Source organism: Pygoscelis adeliae, unplaced genomic scaffold, assembly GCF_000699105.1.
Source record: "Pygoscelis adeliae isolate BGI_AS28 unplaced genomic scaffold, ASM69910v1 Scaffold424, whole genome shotgun sequence".
NCBI classification, from domain to species: domain Eukaryota; kingdom Metazoa; phylum Chordata; class Aves; order Sphenisciformes; family Spheniscidae; genus Pygoscelis; species Pygoscelis adeliae.
Genome location: NW_008824651.1, coordinates 98,906 through 118,740, shown reverse-complemented (window position 1 = coordinate 118,740; position 19,835 = coordinate 98,906). Strand labels below are relative to the sequence as shown.

The window sequence follows — 19,835 nt, the reverse complement described above, 5'->3', positions numbered from 1 at the left end:
TTTGTTTGTTTTTCTCCTGTTGGAAAATATCTGAACACCTGTGACGTTTCCCAGCACCTCAAGTGAATCTTTTTCCCTTGACAGGCAAGATGTTTCTCTCCCATGAGTTGGCGCAGGTGCTAATCTGGTCTGGTATTGAACTGGTTTGGCTTGTGAAACTTGCAGCAAACTTCCTGCTGCTTGTTGGATTCATTTTCTGCCAGTTCAGCTGCTAGAACTGAATTTCTGTGGGGGTTTAATGACCCCCTGAGTGAAAGGTGTGCGAGGTGGTGTGGGAGAAGGGAGTGTGGGAGACTTCCCTCCTGAAAGCTTGCTCTGATCTCTGGGTTTGCTAATCCCGAGTGGGCATGGTTTACCTAGACCTGTGCCATGTGTCTTGCCCTTAGGTGTCTGCCTCTCCCTTCATAGGGATGAAGGGGATGCCAGGCTGCTGGCCTGGCAGCTGCTGAATGCCCTCAAGTTACAGGCTGTTGCATTAAATTGGCTTCAGTTTTCTCTTCCTCGTCCGAAGATGCTGGGCCCTCCAGCTGCCCTGCTGCTGCTTAGGCAGCTCCACTAGCCCTGCAACAGGAGGAGTGGTCAGTCACCTGAGCCTCGTCCCTGCTTCCTGGATAAAGTCCTATGCCTGCTTTTTCAAAATGGGTTTTATAAATGGTGGAGGATCCTGGATCACATTATTGCAGGTGCCTGGGAGAGAGGGAGAGATCCAGCCCTAGGCTCCTTTTTAACAGTATTTGTACTGGCTGAAATCAAAATGGTAAGCTATGAATCGAAAAGGGTTCGCTTGGGAGGAGCTGTAGCTCAGGGGGTGTGCATGCAGTTTTGTGCTCTTCAGTGAATTTTTAAAATGGAAGTATTGAAATGAATTCACCCTGATCTAACTGAAACCTGAAATCTTGGTTTTGAGGGCTTGTTCATTTCTGCTAACTATTTTGGAATGACTTTTTTCCAGTTTGTAATTCTAAATGAAAGCTTCAGTAGGCTATATGGAAATTCAGTAAGCCTTTTCTTAATTTTTGGCACTTTCCACAGTATATTCAGGAAGGAATATGATTTCTGATAAATCCCTTCGTACCAGAAGGGTGTAATGCTCCTTTTTTTTCCCCTTCCTTTCTTGTGTTTGTTATCTTTCTTTTTCCCTCTCCCACTTTTTTCTACGCATCTAATCATGCTTAGTCAAATTCTGACCCATGCCAGAAATCTTAAAATAGCAATTCCCCTTCAGTCTTTCTATTCCAGCTACTAATGCATATTTAATGCTACAAGCATTTTCCTGTTTCTTCTGTTAATATGTTTATTTAAAAAAGTGTGTGCACACACAACAAAATGAGACTCCTAAGCATGCTAAGTGGTAGGTGAAATAGTGTGTTTGAGGTCAGTGAGGCTGTTTCTGTTGCTCGTGCTTTGTAGTTTGTTCTCCATTGATACTGAGTCTGTGCATCATCTGATCACTTGGCTGTATGCATTTGTTCCAGATGAAACGTGAGCATGTGATAGCATTTAAGTTGTGGTTCGAGCATGTGGTAGTGTAGTAGAACAGCCAGCAGGCTATTTTAAGAGGGCAGATGATAACCTCATGTAGTACAAAATCTTTTGCAGTAAGATGACTCCTTCTCCCTGCCCCCAACTCTTGCTCTCTGACATGCTCTGGGTGTGTCTGTGTCTATGAATGCTCCCGTTTAGAACAAGAAGTCTGTCTCGGCAATCTTACTATGTGTCTGTGATACTTTGATTTGATAGTAGTGACTTAAACTGGTATTTAGCTACTATTTTCCCTGTTTTGCAAAGGGAGAGCTGAATTGCAGGTAACACTACCTATTTTGGACCTAGAGAAGTTGGTTTTCCTAGTTTGTTTGGGGTTTTTTCCCCAATTTTTTCATGGTATAAATTAAGCTTTTGCTGCATTATATAGGCCTCTTCTCACTCCATACAGCATGGCTTTTGAAACTAAGTTGATACTATAGAAATTAGTTGAGAAATGTTGGCAGAACATGTATCTAGACAGAAGGCATCTGAAACCGGTTATGGCAAGCCATCCTTTCTGTGTTTTTAGGTAAGAGTATGGAGATGTTCACAGTTTAGCTGATGTGTACTTCTTTATTTTAGAAAATAAATCTAAAATTCAAGTGTTCCAAAAGGAGACATCTCCCTTCCTAATGTTTGAAACGTAGTTGCAAGTTTCCTGAATACATCAACTCCCTCTTCCTTAGGATCTGGTTTATTCTGAGCCTTAAAAAATTCAGTGTGTCACTAATGAGTTCAGCCCTTGGCAGTTTGTAAAACCTTGCACAGAGATGATTCAGTTCTGAATGTTTATGTTCAGGATCTGCTTTCAGACCCTGGCCAGGCTGGTTGGGCAGCCTGTTTTGGTAGTCTTAAGAGACTGTTATTGTCCTGTCATTTTGATTTCTGCCGTGACTATGCGTGATCTGCTTGAGGTCAGTCTTCATTTTCAGTGCTCTGGATAATTTCAGTTAGCATGAAGTCTTCATCTGACGTTTGTGCAGAGTCATTTTTTGCATTGTTCTTTCATTAAAGCTGTTTCCTAACTTGTTTCTTTCTAACTTATTATTGGGGAAAAAAGAAAAGTCAGGAAGAAATCGTATGAAATGATGGAGCCATAATGTATGTTTATACTTTAAGATGGGAAACAGTTTGCAGGTTCCATTACAGTAACTCTGCTTGCAAGTATGACATTTATCTATAAATTATGGAGGAGAAGGTGGATATCTGCCTGTGAACTTTATGTAGTACTTCAGGGCACGAGAGACACCCTCTAAGCTGGAACTCAGGAAGGCTTGTGTTCTTCATGCTGCTCTGTCACAGTGGTGTTGAATGGGGTGGTGGAAGGATAGGTGCCCAATGGAGTCTGAAGTAGCAGGAGCTGTGGGATGAAGGAGTAGCTTCCCAAAACCAGGATTTACCACTGTGATTTAAAAAAAGAAAAAAGTGTGGCCACTCAAGTGACCAGCCACTCCCATGACTTGCAGTTGTTCACATGTAATGGGAATCATAGTCTTGCAAACGTGACCAGCTGATACTGTTGTAGACATCACCTGAATTTGTAAGACCAAAATCTGCCATTTCTTTTTTTTTTGGTAATTGCAAGTTATTAACAGACTGATTCAAACTAATTATCAGCATCTGTCTCAGAAAGGCTTAAAAACTGACTTCACAGGCTTTCTCCTGCTACATTGATCTTTAATGAACTATTCATACAAGAAGAAACTGGTTTCATTAGCGTCTACTCTGAGGCACGATCTTGGAGTAGGTGTTACTATTGTTCTTGGGGGGGAAAAAGCAGGACCTAGGAGCTGCTTTTCTTCTCTGCAGCCTGTTTCTTTTCGGAGAGTCTCCTGTTAGTTCTGTGGGTTTTGCTGTTGTTTGCTTTTGTTTCTGAAATTTGGGCCAGCCTTTTTATTAGCTATGGCACTGTATTCAATCCCCATGGCAGTTTTGGCTCCTAGTCCACTCACACCCTTTGGTGCTGAATAAGTTTGTCATCTGTGGTGTCTAAAAGAAATGTTATGAAAGCAGGAGCCTTCTTTTTAGCAAAAGGTTACTGACACATCGCAATTTTTCTGTAATATCTATGCTGATAAGCACTGTAGAAGTATATGTTTGGGTTTTTTTTCATTACAGGGTCAGATGACACAATAACTTTCAGGAAGAAGAATACTTTGTGACACTTGAGAAACTTCTTGCTGTTTTTTTGCGAGGCCGTTCTGTCAGTGCAGAGACTTGAGCTTTGACGTCTGGAGCATTGCTAGGGTCCATGGCTGGCTTAGTAGAGCACAGAAGATTAAGTAGAACCCATCAGCAAATTTAGGAAATTAATTTAACTTGTAGTTAACTGAGCACCTAGTCTTGGTCATCCAAATGTATCGTTGTTATTCTGTACAACAGGCCTTCCATCTAAGCAGGTGGATGTTGTACTCCAAGACGAGTGAAGTGCTTGGGTCTAATTTTTACACCTCATTCAAATGCCTTTGGTTTTTTATTCGTAGGAGTTGGACCGTTGGCAGAAGCATAAGGCGGAGCTTTCAGTTCTTATTTTTAGAAAGAAAAGCCAGTTATAGTTCAGTAGGATATCCTTCACCTTTCACTTGTGGTTTTCCCCAGAATGGGTAACTATTTAACCATGTCCTTGTTTATCAGGTGCGCTGGCAGTCTGTGATGGCTTGTGCACTTATGAGCCAAAAATTAATTTTCACCATTTTTATCGCTGAGTGCTTCCTCTGCTTCATAGCAGAGCTGTCTGTATTTATTTCCAAGCATGTACTTTGTGGGTTTTTTCCTCAGTCCTGTGTGTTGTCTGTCTTACACGCAGTATTCCCCATGCTTTTTGACCTGGATTTCCACAGCTGTGTTTCCTGATTTATTTTAGGAGAGTAGTTTACATAGTTCTTGCCTGTGTATATCAGAAAGAGAGGTGAGTTTTACTGGGCTAATCTTCCTCGGGGTATGTTTCTGGCCAAGTTTCCCTGTCGAGGTGCCTCTCTTCATTGGCACTAGAAGGTCCTTATGCAATTGCTTTGTTCCGGCTAAACAAGTAGGTGTAACCCGTTGCATTGGCAAGTACCGAGGCATCTCAAATTCAGTGTCCCAATCAAATTTTATCTTTGGTAATTTCATTCCGACAACTTTTATTTGTGCCTGTAGTTCCAGGAGTGTGAGCTTCCTTAAGCCTTAGTACTCAATCATGTATTAATACTGTATGCCACTGAATGTCTCTCTTTCAGTGGCAGCTGAGATTGTCACTGGTGGTATTGTCTATAAGAGTCAAAACCTACAAAGCAATTTGGAAGTGATTTAGAATGAAGGTGTGAGATGTAGTTCTTGTTTTGCTGTGCAGGTAGAAATTTGGAACAGGCTTATGTTTTCTTACATGCTTATACAAGTGTAGGCAGTGCTAACCTTTCTATTTCTGTTTTTTAAATTGCTTCTTGGTTTGCTACTACTAGAAGTTTAGAGTTAAAAATACCAAATTCTACGACTTTCTTACTAAAGAATTCATTTGAGAATGCTAACTTGCTGTGTTACATTCTAAAAAAGAAACAAATTTGGAAAGCTTCAGAAATTTGTACGGTTCATCTCCAAAAAGGAACCTAGTGTTTCTTTGTGTAGATTTTTTTTCATGCCATTTTTGCTGGGGTTGGTGAAAAATAAGTTATATATGTTTAGTTTTGGCAATGTTTAGATGTTGACCTTGAAGCAGTGGCTTAGGTAAAATGTTATGTAGTATTTTGAAGTTAATGCTCTGCAGAATCATTAGTGCTTTGATGAGGCTCGTTTGGGCGAAAAGTTCTTGGAGCTGGAAAACTTTAGTACATCTTCAGGGACTCTAAAACAAGTTTTTGTTTTTTTCTTTTAACCTTTGTCCGCTTAAGATTTGTGTCATAAATGTGTGTTCAGATACATGCATGCACACGCATATGTGCACACAGACACTACAAACTTCCATATGCATTTTTATTACTGGTTGTGCCTGTTTTTGTAGATAAGATGTTAGGTTTTAAAAGTATTACTAGCTGTAGGAATTAAATAAAGCTTTCTAGGTGATGTGGTGTTTTTAGTACGATTAAGTTTTTACTCTTGAGTAACAGGTTTATATGAGCAGTAAAATTTATTCCAGATCTCGTCTTAAGTTTTATATATTCTTTACCACTGAGTTTTAATTTCTCGTGTGAGCTGGTACCAAATCACACAGAAATCCTGCACTGCAGGTCTGTTCTCCCAGTTATTTTCAAACTTTTCTTCTTGTCTTACTCTTTAATTTTTGAAACAGAAGTTAATTGGTTTTTTTAGCTCTCCCTTGTGCTGTGCATACCAGATTTGGGCAACGTTATGCTTCATAGAGATTTCCAGAACATTTGTAATCATCTCTTCTTCTCCCCCCTTCCCTTCCTCTCTCAGTTGTCATAGTTCCCTGCTTTTCTTATCTCTCCTTTTACTGCCGCAGCTTTCAGATGATAATTCACGGCTCGAGGAACAGCTGCTGCATAATAGCTGAATGAGACTCAGCTCCGCTTTCAGCTGACCTAATGTGAGAATAAATGAAGAAATTTGTGCTTTGTGTGTAGGCTTACCTACGGGACCTTTTTTCCATCTTGGGCGTATTAGGTGTCATCGTGGGAAGGTGGACTGTGGATGGCCTCCGTGGCTTCCCCTTGCCAGCTGCTCTAAGGGGTAGAAATACGCTGGGGGTGGTGGCGCAACGAAATGAGGTGTTGGAGTTCTTAATGTTTTTCAAGAAGGTCACCTGTTTCTAACTGTGAGTTGCTTTTTTTTTTCCCCTACCGCTTGTTTATTCATGCTCCTATGGCCAAAAATGCTGCAGCCTGTGCGTTAGGAACAGGTGGAGTGACATGTTGCATGTGGTCATGCTGTGCCTTGCCAAGCCGCCCTGCTCATTTCCTTTCATTTCCTCTGGGTGAGCAAGCCAATGTTCTTGTAATCTTTTGTGCTAGGGGCCCGAGGCCACCAAGCTGAGCTGGAAAGTGTCCTGCCGGTTTAGTACACGCAGCCTAGCGGCTAAAGCTTATTTTAGGGCTGGCTGGTGAGGTTAGCAGTGGCAGCCCTATCTGTGCTGCACAGATGTCTGGGCTGCTCATAAGTCAGCTCCTCAGCTGCTGCAGTTTATGGTGCAGTGCTGTAAAGAAAGCTGTCATCTATTTTTGTCAGACAGATGCTTAAAATGTTAATATTCACTGGGAATACTGTACCTGTGTACAGTAGCAAGGTGCTAGTCTAGCAAGGAAATACTTACTAAGAAAAACCTTTCTATTTTACTCTTAACCAATATATGAACTTTTCTTACTATGACTGTTAGATACAGCCTTACTGATGCTCGGGTGGTTTAAGGATAAAAGCAAATTAAGATTGGTAGAAGACACATTTGAAGAAAAAGTGTGTGTCTGGAAGCTTGGCTGAACCACCACCGATTCCGTGTGCCCCCGCCCCCTCCCCATCTCCAAGTTGTAGACCTTGCTTTATCAGGATAAATAACCTTAATTTAAAAATATTTCCTCCATAACTGGCTTCTGACTTAATGGGCTAGAAGGGAGGAATAAAATAGTATAAAGGATACCTGAGGCCTTGAAACTGACTGATTTGAAGAATAGAATGCTGCTGCCGGCTTATTGTATGCCTTAGTCTGCTCTCACCACGCATATTCCCAACCTTACTTTCAAATTTCCTTTTCCTTTCACTAATTCTTCAGTTAATGTTTTTCCAATTTCAGTAGGTACTGGTTGTTGCAGGGATATGAGGGATGAGCATTGCTATGTTAGTTTTATTTCCTTATTGCTATTAGATCATAGACACCATCTGAAGTCTCCATCTACTCAGGGTTAGTGGTTTAGATGACTTAAAATGACCTGACTGTATTACCATGGCCATTTTGAATGTTACGGAGTTTAAACAGATGCATGCAGAAGTCATTCTTGTTTTAAAATGAGAGGGTGGATTTGGTAGTTGAACAACCAGTATGTGGATGAAATGGATCTCTAAGGCATTTCATTTGGTGTTTAAGAAATGTCGGTGATGGAAAAATCAATATGGCTCATTATGAAATGAATTTAAAATCTGGCTAATTAATAGGCTTGAATACAATTACAAATGTGGAATGACTATCCAGTGTACACCTTGCTATAGGGGATTTGCTGCCATTGGTACTCAACCATGTTATTTAATATTTCATTAATGACCTGGAAGAGGTCATAAAATTGTTATCAATAAAGTTTGCAGCCAGTTGAAATCCTAGGGGCAAAAAATGGAGGCATAGTTATGGAAAGTCAGGCTTGTATATTGGGAATTGGTGGGGGGTGTGGAAAGGGAAGCCGGAGTATGTGGGTCAGGGTAGGCAATCAGCAGGCTTTGGCAGTCAGTGTCCTGTGACTGATAGGGCCAGCGTGCTCTTGAGTGTATGCGTAGTGTTATAGATCACGTAAGACCCCTTGTTATTAGGCAGTTTGGTCTGGTCTGCTTCTAGAATACAGTATCTGCCTGGGATATTGATGTGTCAGACATTGAAATCCAGGAGAGAACAGAAGAATGTGAGAAAGATGTTAAAAGAACAGGAAAACAGGCAGATAATAAGAGGCATATGGGGATGAGCCTGCTCAGTTTGACATTCATGGATTTCCAGCTAACTATAAACTGCAAAGTGTTTCCAGTGTAAGGCTCCTAATTAGAGGACAGTGCTGGTCTGTCTTTATTTAATAGGTGTGCTTTATGTTAATGCTTATATAAGACATATCTGCAGGTGGTCAATTCTGTGGAATTTAAAACAAAAGTATTTTATTTAGTTTAAAAGATTTGGCTTGGCTGGGTCCTCATCTGATGTGATTTATGAAGGTTTTATACTTGCATCCTGACTAGTGTTTTATCTGACTGTCTTGGTGGAAGATAAGGATTGGATGAACAAGAGGGTAAACTTCATCACAGGTGGAGTCTCTGCAGAGTTAAAGTTGCTTGCCTGGAAAACAAGGGTGTATTGGAACTATTTTTCCATAAAGCCTTGTTTAATGCTATATATGCCTGTCACATAATGTTTAAAAGACAAATCTCAGTATTTCCAAGGTAGTATCTTTCTAAGTGTTTGCATTTTTAGGTTTTAAGAGCTATTGTAAGCATGTGCAAGTTTGAATTCATGTTGTGCTTCTTACGTGATTTGAAAAGTGGGTTATGCTAGTATTATAGACGATAATTTAGCATGCAGACGTTGTTAAGTGGTAATAGTTTGTAATATAAAAATAACTTTGCTTGATACTTGGATCTCAAAATTCAGCCTTGATTCTTGCAGTCACAGAATTGGGGGTGTTGTAGGGGGGGGGGGGGGGGGAGTGACAGTATGTGGGGGGGTGGGGGGGGGGGGGGGGGGGATGTTTGTCACCCAGTGGCGTTGGATAGGGAAGTTACTGAATGACTCTTTCTCACGTCAAGATATGATGTTTTAAAGAGTCAGTTCTCACAGCTGACCTGTCTGTAAATACCAGAATGAAGATGGTAGTCCACATACAAGTTGGACTTCTCTTGAAACCCGGACCAGATTGTTTTCTCTGGCAGTCCCGTGGAAGCCCCTCTTAAAGTGTCTCGATGCTTTTACTCATGTCAGAGAGTTTTCAAATGTATTGTGAAATGAGCAAACTTCCACTAAGATAGAAGAAGGGTGTGAGTGGCTTTTTTGTTGTTGTGTGGGTTTGTTTTGTGGGTGGTTTTTTTTGGTTTGGTTTTTTGAAACAAGGTTTTTATAATCGAGTAGTTGAGTTCATAACGAATTAGCCTCAAAACCTTAGAGCACCGAAGCTTTTTTCCACACTTATCTCTCAGGTTAGTTTATTCTTAAATATTTGTTAAGTTAGGAGAAAATCTGTCTGGAGGGTGTCATGTCCCCCTCCCCCTCTATCAAATGCTATAATGAACATAATAGGCCATGAGCGTGCTGAGGGTGGCTTCCTGTCAGAACTGCTTTATGTAAAATCGCAAGGAAGCAAACGTTTCTCGTATCCTCCCATTGTGTTGTTTCCTGTGAAGTAGCAGACTGGATGCGTGTCCTGGATACAGGCTTTTTTATGGCACTGTATGTGTTGGGATGATCCAATCAAATCATTCTTGGTATCCCCTATAGTCTCGGTGTAGCAGGGAACGAGGCTTCCTCGCATCCTGTTGTTCTCCAGTTAGCCTGACTTTGGAGAGCTCTTGGCTCTAGCAGAATCCAGAATGAAGGTGAGCTTGAAGTGGATTTAGGATTTTTTTTTTGTAAGTTTAAGCTATAGTTTCTAACCTTTTCCTTAAATGCTCCTTTTTTTTTTAATAGTTCTCTCTCTCCCCTATAGTACCTTTCTGATCCAGTTCTGGTGTCTGCACAAGTGTTTCTTATTTCCTTTTTTGGGATCAGAGCCATTATTTTGTGATTCTGTTCATACTTTTCATTTGCTTGTTTAAAAGCTACCACAATAAGCATATAGCTAACACTGAAAATTTTACACTCCTGATGCTTTTTTGTTCCATCACAGCTTCCCCCCCCGCCCCAATTTGAGCAGTGTTTAAGCTATTTCCAGTCTGGTTTTGCTTTTATGTATTCTGCTATCACCTTATTGCTATCTTTTCTCATGTCTATTATAAATTATGCTATTAATAAAACTTAACATATCTTTAGTCTCTTTGTGTAAAATAAGATACTTTCTTATTTGCCTAGTGTCTTTTATTGTGCACATAGTTTTTAAATACTTCCTCATGTTTTCAGAAAAACCCTACAAAATTCACATCTAGGCAATTCCCCGGTCCCTCCTTACAGCTTCAAATAAATAAGAGTAGTATTTAGATTTTCTGTAGTCCAGTGAAACTTGGTGAAATAGTTATTTGATTTATTTTATGAGTGATAACTGCTTGGAGTGTATTAGTGTTCGCCTCTGCTTGATTTTTGCGTCTGTTTTGTGGCATCGCTCTTCTGAGCTGTATACATACTGCCTGAGTTTGAGAGATGTCAGCACCTGTACAGCTGAGGTAGAACTGCTGCTCACTGGGACCAGAGATGATCCTCAGTCTGCGGGGGGAAAAATGTGCATGTTAACATATGCAAGTACCTCGTACTGTGCTTTGGGAGATTTTTTTTTTCTTACTGAATAATACTGTCATTAAATGTTTCCCAAATCTGCTCTACCTTTTTGTTAGTAGATCACATAACCAGTCACAACTGGTCTGGCAGTCCCTTCTGTGGTTACTTTAGGTAGCTTTCATGAAAATTTTCACTTCTCTTGGGTTTAATCATCCTCCCTGTTTCTCTTGCTGGCCTTCCTTTGTCCCTTCCTGTCGTCTTCCCTGGGAATACGGGTTTTCCCTCTCCTGCCTCTGAAGGCTGCTTTCTGGGGTACAGACTTTCTGATAGTGCCTGTGGGATGGGTCTGTTATCAGGAAAATAAACAGGGTTTTGTTGACTTTTTAGATAAAAGCAGCTACACTGCGGGAAACTGAATCTCTTTCTGTTTCTTAAATCAGTTGGAACAACTGTAATAGCTGTCTTTTATCGTCCTCTTTCTAGTCTTGCACAAGGGAATACTGTGACTCCTTTCAACCTGTGCAGAACATTGGGAGAGCTATTTTCATGAGATGAGTGGATTGGATGAGTGTTTCCATTACCTCAGGCAATTATTATGGGTCTCTTTTTTTTTAAATCTCCTCTTTTCTCCCTGAAAATCCAGATGTTTAATGTCATCACTCAGCGCTTGAAAGTTACTGGAGTGTTTTCTACAAGGTAGTTTGAGATTTGGATCTCTCTCCCGCAGTTAAAAAATAAAATAACCCCCAGCTTTCATCCCTCCCTTTCCCAAACCTCATTCTCCATCTAACCTATCCAGCAAATTCACTCTTCGTAAAATTCATTAATTTTCAGGAATGCTGCCTTCCTCTGTGTCTTGTAGAATAAAGAGATGGCACATAGGCTGTTGTAGTACTTTTTAAAGTATTTGTAGTAATTTTAAAAATATCTTATGAACAATCAGGTACTGTGCCTGTGAGCTGCTACAGAAAAAGAAGAGTATGCCAAGAGTAATGGTACCCAGTAACTTTTTTTGGCCAAACTGTCTGAGGAAGGCTTTTCTCTTCTGATAATACATTTTATTCAACTTTCCTGTAATTTAAATGACACTTGGTATTTTTAGCTTACGTTCTTCATTTTTTCTCAAATGCAGCCATTTCTATATTCTTTTTCTGTTTAAAAATGTGTGACTTTTTTTTTTTAAAGGGAAAAAAATCCCCACAGTTTTACTGGTCCGTGACAGCCACTGAAAGACTGACACCTTGATCAGACAATAGCTTCTATAGTCGTGGTTTGTGTGATAGCATAGACATGCTTAGTTTAAAGGCTTGTTTCTATGACTTATTGTAAGTTCTTTTGTTTTCAGACTTTTGATGCAAATGACCTGTATCAGGGACAGAATTTCAGCAAAGTTCTCAGCTCTCTCGTGGCTTTAAATAAGGTGACTGCAGGTAAGTAGACTCTGCTCTGTCCTGGTGCTTGTTTACCTTACCTTCAACTTATGTCAATGTATATTTATACCTGTTGCTGTACTCACGATAAAATGAACGTGTACAGTGTTTTAGAAGGGCTTCTTTGTTGCAGTTTGTTGTTACGACTTTGGCAGTGGTCTCTCCGGATTCTCTCATGTCCTCTTCTGCAGAAGGAAGCTTTGCAGTGGAGCAAAGGCTGAGCCTTTTAGCTGGCAAGAATTTTTAGGAAAAAAGCCCCATTTTTTTTTTTTCCCTTTTTTCAGTTTGAAATACTAAAAGTTGACTTTTGCCCCACTCTGTCATTCCTGTGTTTGAACACTTCTGCAAATGTTCTTGTCATGTTGTCCCCCCACTCCCCATTCCCCAGCACTGTCCTTTCTTGACAGTAACAAAAGGATAGGCAACATCTCTGATCTCTTTATCCATGCATGTTTCATTGAGGTAGCAACTAGAACCACCTACCTCAAGTTCTTTGGGAGGAAGAGAGTGCTGTAGAAATAGCACACAGGTGAGAGGTGTCCATGCTTTGTTGTCAGGTGAGGCTGTACTAAACTATGTCAGCTGGACCCCGGGATGGTCAAGAAATGCTAACATTGGTGGCCCTTTTTGCTGCTCTGTGCTGGGGTTTTACATTGTCAGCAGCAAGTTCCAGTAATGGTTATCAGGTTAGAGTCTGGTGAGAGAGAGGTATTATTTAAAAATGGACCACGCTTGTCAATTTTTATGTTGGGAGGTAAAGGAAGATGATAGAAAAGTCGGTGGTTGGTCAGTGTTATTTTGTTTAATAATAAGTATCTTGTTGCTTTTATAATACTCCTCTGGTCCGTTACAACAGGGATTTTTTTTGTGGCTTTTTTTTCTCCTTGCATCAGAAAACACCCCTTAGGAGTGAGTTTTACAACCAAATTCTTAGTTCTAATGAATGGGCATGGAGTAATAATACCATTGACGACTTTGAAGCTACTTACACCAGTTGATGATACTGCCTTTCATCTTAACTGCAAGTGCAAATGTAAACCATTTCAGTACATCTTTAAAGCTGCTGTACACTGACCATAGCTGTCTTTAAAGGGGAGGAAAAGTGTGGCTGTTTGGTCCAGACAGCAATAGATTAATACCCACATCAAAAAGCCACAATTGTAGCTGGCCTTGGAAAGGACATAGGCTGATCCCTTTCATGGGAGGGTGTGGTGCTATAGAAACCAAAAATCAAAACCACATGCGAACTGTGGTGTTGCCTCATTCCTAGGAGCAAGCAGAGCTGCATGAATCTTCCTGACCAACTGTTCTTCCAAACAATTTTCTTTAATTGGGTGACTGTGTAGAAAGCATTTTAGACTCCGTCTCCCTACTGTAGTACTGGAAGGTGGCTTTCAGATCCCCATCTGGGTCTGCAAGAATTTCAGGTATACACATGTTCACACTCCATCAAATTCTTTAAGTTCAGGAGGGGCAGGATCAAGGTACTAGTTGCTGTTTGTAGACAGATAAGGGGAGAGGAACTGGTATAGGGAAGCTGAGATAATGGTGGAAAAGAAGAAAGGGTGTTACAAACCCTGGAAATCTTTGGATGGAGGGATGGATAGAAGTGTGAAGCTTCTGTGAAATCTACCAAATTAGTATTTGTCAAATATGCACATTGTGTTGCCAGTCAAGATTCTTGAGTTTTTAGCAGCAGAGTTGAATTCTTTTCTGACAATAGTCCCATTGAGAAATTCATTGAACATGTTTATTTGGTATTTTAATGGAAACTTTAATGGATACATGGGGCCTGCAAGCCTTTTAAGTCTATCAAAAGTTCAAATTCATTTAAAAGTATTCAGATATTATTGGTAAAAGTACTTGCAATTTGCATGTGGTTTGTTTGTAATAATTTTCCTTCTCTTCAGCTCAGACACATGCAGTTTCTAATTCAAGCCTCAAAAGGTGCTCTTGTGTTGGTGTATTAGATCTGCTGTTGTGAAATAGAAAATTTTGGGAATCAGGCCACATTTAAACAATTTCTAGGTTATGTGTTTTAGGGCTGCCCAGAGGCTGGAACACACTGCCATGAGTCAGCCTGATCCTGTTTTCCTAGGTGAACTGTGTCAAGGTATAATGCTGGATTTGGTAGTCTATCTGTCCTTCTACTTGACTGCAGATAGGAAACACAGCAAACTGGACATGGAGATGCTTCAGGTTACTCATATCCCTGAAGTGCTATTAGTTACTGATGGTTATGGCAACTTTGAAGTTTTTGGGAGCATTAGAATTAGCCATAAAGTTACGATTTACAAACGAAGCCTATGATCTATTCTCATTTCTCTCCCAGCAGTCTGTGAAAACAAAGATGTAAGTTCTTTCTGTAATGGACTATAATCACTAGTGTTTGTATTTATACAAAGGCCTTCAAATGCTTTTAGGAAAGCAGGCTCGCAAAGTGTGAGGTCTTTTATGATTTGAATGTGTAATGATACTATCCATACAAAATACGCAACTTAATATGAATAATTCTAATATTGCACTACTTGATGACTAGGGTGTGTATATTTGTAGTTTTTTTGAAGGATAATGATTTTTGAAGGATGACAAAGACTATTTAAAAAGATGCACCTGAGGAAGGTGTTCTCTGCTCAGTCGCTGCAGACTTGGAGCATCCTTTGTCAACACTTTTCTTTTGTGTTCATTGTTCATTTCCCTCTTCCTGCATCTCGGCTGCTGTTAGATGCCGTGCGGAAGTTGAAAGGCTTTCCAGTTAAGGTGAATTGAATTCTCCCTTCAGGTTTGATGTGGAACAGTAGACATGCTTTGTTCACCAGTCTCCTCATGGAACTGCACCTACGTGTGTATTTCCCTTTGACCAAAAGTAACTAGGATTGCATAATTGTTGTCTGGTTTAGTCTGAAAGTAACTGAGAGACTGTAGTGTGCGTGTACCTCTGATGGAGGTAGAGTGTTGGAGGCAAAGCAAACTACTAGGAAAGAGAGTAACAGACATAAAAACCAGCAGAGCAGTTGGGGTGCTTGTGTAGTCTAGTGAAAACATCTTAAGTTTGGGACAGAAAATAGTGCATTGCTTTTGGGGCTCCTTGAAGCTCAGATGCTCGCTGAACGATTTCCTTGTATGTGGGAAAACACGAGGAGAAGGAATGACTTGCATACTCATGCAAAGGAGCAATGTTTGTCTGCCATAACGTGTCACCTGTGCAAGGGCCCTGGGAGCATCCCCCTCCTGGGGGTTTGGCTGTGAGGGCTGGGGGAGCTGGTGCAGCCAGGAGCAACCCCTGTCCCACCGTAACGCTGGGGAGAGGCTCCCAGCAGCGCTGCGGGAGGTCATGGCCAGCACTGACCCTGGCCCTTAGGAGCCGCTTTCGGTGCAGCCCGGCCCCTGTCTGGCTGTGGCCTGCTAATCCGCATGAGGACACCCCACCGTAGGTGGGCCGACACTCCATCCCCAGGGAGGTGCCCGATGTCCGGGGCTGGGGCTGCCCCGGTGTCCAGCTTCCCTGCTCCTGGCTGGGGTGGTGGGGTGAGCCCTGCCCTGCCACCCCCTCGATGCCTCCCAGCCCACAGGGACCCTAGTGGCACCCTGACAGCGAGTAACGCTGCCCCTCAGATGAACATCTTGCAAATGGGTGTGCTGCTCGGAGCAGAGAAAAAAGAAAGAAGGGAGAGGTTTTGGGGCAGTGTTGTTTTTCTGAGCAAGCAGCTTTCTTCCTTTCTACTTCTCCTATCCCTCCCTCTTCCTCCAAAGAAGAAGAAATAGCTTAGTTGGCAAAAAAGGGATGAGACAAAGGAACATAGGAAAAAAAGACAGTGGAAGGAATGTTTTAATTGAGAAGATGATGGTGGTGGTGGGGAAGAGCTAGGAAACAGATGTGGCTGGCTCTACTTCAAGCAAGTTTTATGCATTCAAAATTCTTGGCCGCTAGCTAAAATGATGCTGGTTAATTACCTTTAAATAGACTGGTAGTGAGTAGGAATGGAGAAATACAACCCTAACCCTCCTCTTCCTAAACAGCTCAAGTTGTTTTCCTGTCTGTGTGGGGAAGAAACTGCCAGTGTCTCAGGATTTCAGATCATTTATTACTATAATTTTTTTTAATCTTGAATTATTGAGCAACTACAGATACATTGAATCTGCTTAAAGCAAGTGAGTTTTACAGAAGTAAGCAGAAGTGATATGCAGATTTCTCAAATTCTAACATTTACTTTTTTTTTCCCCTCCTACAGACATAGGGCTGGGCAGTGACTCTGTATGCGCACGTCCCTCATCTCATCGGATAAAATCTTTTGATTCTCTGGGATCCCAGTCTTTACACAGTAGAACTTCAAAACTCTTTCAGGGACAATATCGGAGTTTGGTAAGTTCTAGAGGAAATGAAACATGCTGTGGTGTGACTTTTTTTTTCTTTTTTCTTTTTTCTTTTGACAAGATTTATAAGTAAACAATAGTGCAGCAAGGAAACTGTTCCCTCTGACTTCTGTATTTCAAGCCTGTGACATCCTATTTTTGCAGCTTTTCTTATGATGTTCCAAAATACATGCAGCTTTCTGTGAACTTCTAATTATTCTTTTTCCTCACTGCATATGCAGGCAACATGGAGTGGTATTTTACTGGATTTATTTCTTACTTTTCAGTATAAGGACTTGCTTTTTCAAAGGCAAAAATCTCATTTTCTCCATGTCTTTGGGTTTAGGGATGATGATTGAAGGATAGTCAAACCTCAGCAAAGGTGGTACTTTTAATGTTGGCAGTATTAGTAGTTATTCCAGTTTTCTGTTATGTTTCAAGATGAATCCTTCAACTAGCCTTCAGGTAAATAAATGGTATGGGCAGTTGTTTTACAGTACAGCCGAAATCAGGATGGAGTACTGTATTGAAACTAACTGTGATGAAAGGTGCTTTTAGTGACTAAAAGGTTTGCAAGGAGGGTTCAGATCCTTACTAAATTGCTTTTTCTATGCTTGAAGGAGTCTGTTTTGAACTAAGTGATGATTGCTGTGTGAAACTTTAAACACAGTGCTCTGCTTAAGCTTTCTTAGGTGTGGTTAGATGTGTGTTCTCTGGTAGCAGAGCCCTTGCAAGTTCTTGCCCTAGGCCACTAATTTCAGCTCCCACTCTGCTGTTCACCACCCACTCAGTTTTGCTGATGCAACTGTTTGTGGGACTAGCTGTTAGCTGGATTACTGAAGTAATCGGAGTTTTAAGTATTTCTATCACTTTGGTGATCTGAGCAGCTCTGCAGAAAGTTGCAAAAGGGCAGAGAAGTGCAGAAAGGAGAGAAAGAGAGCTAGTGGCCAAACCTGGGAGATTCTTAGTTTGGTTTTGCTGCTGTAGGTGATCAGTTTAGAACTGTTCTCGCTGAATTTGTACTCAGTTTCCTCTACTGGAGAGCCATCCTGGCAGAGTAAGGGGACTGTGGTTGATGCCACTGTGCAATGTTGCTGCTTATTTTGTGGCTTTTTACCGTTTACTAAGGCAAAACCTTTTCTCTTGTTGAGCAGTCATAGCGGATGAAAGCACATGATGTACAAGCAGAGGACTAAGGCAGAGGCACTTGTTTGAAAATGTGCCGGTCTAATTGTCGAACATTGTGACCTGCAGTATCTTGGGGTTTTCTGCATGTTTTCAAAGTTGTTTGCCTCCATTTTCCTACAGTTTCTCAGCCACTAAAAGTCTGATTGTTAAATTGAGTTGTGATACAGTAACATGATTGCTGTGGATATGACTTAGGCTGACATGTTATATGATCCCAGTGACATTACGCAGTACATCTTTTAATCATCTCAACTATATAGACAACACATAGGTGAAATTCTGCTACCTGGAGAGCTGACTAGGATTGCTTACACAGTCATTTTCTCACTAAGTTACTTTTTTTAGTAATGCAGGTTTTGATCCTTACTTATGATAGAGACAGACATGACATATAGTCCTGTTCTCTTAGTTCCAGGGCAATGGATTGCATTTAGATTATTTAAAGCTGTCCAATTATTTAGCTTTTTTAGCATAAAAGTTTGTCCTAATTCTCATGAAATGCTTAAATGATGCAGATATTCAAAATTGACATCCAAGAACAAAATGCCGAATTCAAACATAATTAATTTTAAAGACTTCTAAGAAGTAGCTATTAACATGGAGTTGTTAAAATAGAGCAATAATCTGCCTGCACATCTGCGATAGGGGATGAGCATATATATATGGACAGCTGCAAGTCTGACATGCTGCAGACGACTTGCTTTGCGGAACTTGAGGCAAATGATTTGTGAGTACTTACTCAAGGTAAATTGCATAACTGTTTCGTAGGTTTTGTGGAAGAACACTGTCCTTCTCCATTGGCAGGCCATGGAGACTTGCACATTCAGGTGTGGAACCTTCCAACCTGATCTGTTACAGGGGGGGAGAGGGGGGAAGTTTTAAGCTGCAAACTTTATTTATATCCAGAATTAAATTAAACCCAACTCTGTTCCACTCTCCTCCCAGCCTGGAAAGTTTTAGAAAAAAACCTCTCTAATGTAAAGCTGTTGTTTCTTTGCAGTTGCCAAAGGCAGTTCCAATTTATACTATATATAGAAAGTAGAATTTGGGGTTTTTTTGAGGGAGTAAGAATGATTCTCATTTTAGCTCTGTTACCCCTTTCTGATTTGAAGGGGCTGTAATAAGACGGTACACTCCCTGGACTGATACAGATCCATAGATTAAAAATAACAGAAACACTGGAAATGGCAAATCATCCCTTACAAATGCTTAGAGTAAAAACGTGTGGGGAGTGTTATGTGTGGAGGAGAGGCTATTTCCATTTTATGGATGCTTCTGTTTTTTCATGGAATAATCATTTAAATCTCTAAAGTGATCTTTTTGTTCTTTGTATTCTCACTTACTAGGACATGACAGATAACAGCAACCATCAGTTGGTGGTGAGAGCAAAATTTAATTTTCAACAGACAAATGAAGATGAACTTTCTTTTTCAAAAGGAGATATTATTCATGTTACAAGAGTGGAAGAAGGAGGCTGGTGGGAAGGAACTCTAAATGGCAAAACAGGGTGGTTTCCAAGTAACTACGTACGAGAAATAAAATCAAATGGTGAGTTTTGAAGGAGAGCATATTTGTGCAAATTCTTGCGTTGGGTAGAGGTTGATAGTTGGTTGATTCATTAAAAAATGTAATGCTTTTTGTTTAAGCTTGACTGTATTTACTGAACTTCATTCACAGTAATCATTAATGCTCAGGAACTCATACTCCCTCATGCAAGTTTGCTATGTAGAGTGGTCTGGGACTTCTGAATTAACAGTAAGCATGGAGAAAACTCCCCCATTCTGTTTGCTTGTCTGTCTGTCTCTGTCACAGTCTGCTCTGACTTCCCTGGTCTGAATTCCTAGAATGCTGGATTTTGGCTCTGATGCTGACATACTTTGAATTGGTGCTTTGGGTTTCAATAGTGAGAGATTTCCTGCAAATCTCTAAAAACAACGACAAACCAAACCGAAACAAACCCCCCAAAACCAACAGCCAGCTACACCAAAAAAATCTCTAAACATGTCCCATTACTTAGAAGCAAACAAACGCAGGAAAAATGCCCAATTCTACTGAAATGTACTAGAAGTTAGAGACAGTTTTTGAAAGATAATGTGTTTGTGATTTCTCTTTATTGTTCATGTGCCTTAAACTTTTCTTTACACAGGCTTCACTCTTCCACTGAGGTTTTATTTTGAACTTCATACAGTGAAAGTGCCCTCTGTAAATGTCATCTTCATGACTATCAGAACTAACATTGCCTTTTAATCCACCGGGACCTTGACGTGGGTGACATCCTCCCTCCCTCTCCCTCCTCTCCCTCC

General features: G+C 40.7%; 1 protein-coding gene across 4 annotated transcripts in view; it reads left to right on the top strand.

Annotated features, from left to right (window-relative positions):
• Positions 1-527: 527 nt before the first annotated feature.
• The window catches only part of ARHGEF7 (Rho guanine nucleotide exchange factor (GEF) 7), an 86,367-nt gene continuing 67,059 nt past the window's right edge, over positions 528-19,835 (top strand). For 3 of the 4 annotated variants that reach the window (XM_009322518.1, XM_009322516.1, XM_009322519.1), the window contains exons 1-4: positions 9,694-9,729; positions 11,907-11,991; positions 16,224-16,354; positions 18,879-19,080. In XM_009322518.1, the coding sequence (XP_009320793.1) occupies positions 9,724-9,729; positions 11,907-11,991; positions 16,224-16,354; positions 18,879-19,080 (424 nt within the window). In that variant the 5' untranslated portion in view covers positions 9,694-9,723. Of the gene's footprint in view, positions 758-9,693; positions 9,730-11,906; positions 11,992-16,223; positions 16,355-18,878; positions 19,081-19,835 lie in introns of those variants that run through there. The other variant, XM_009322517.1, reaches the window with a different exon arrangement.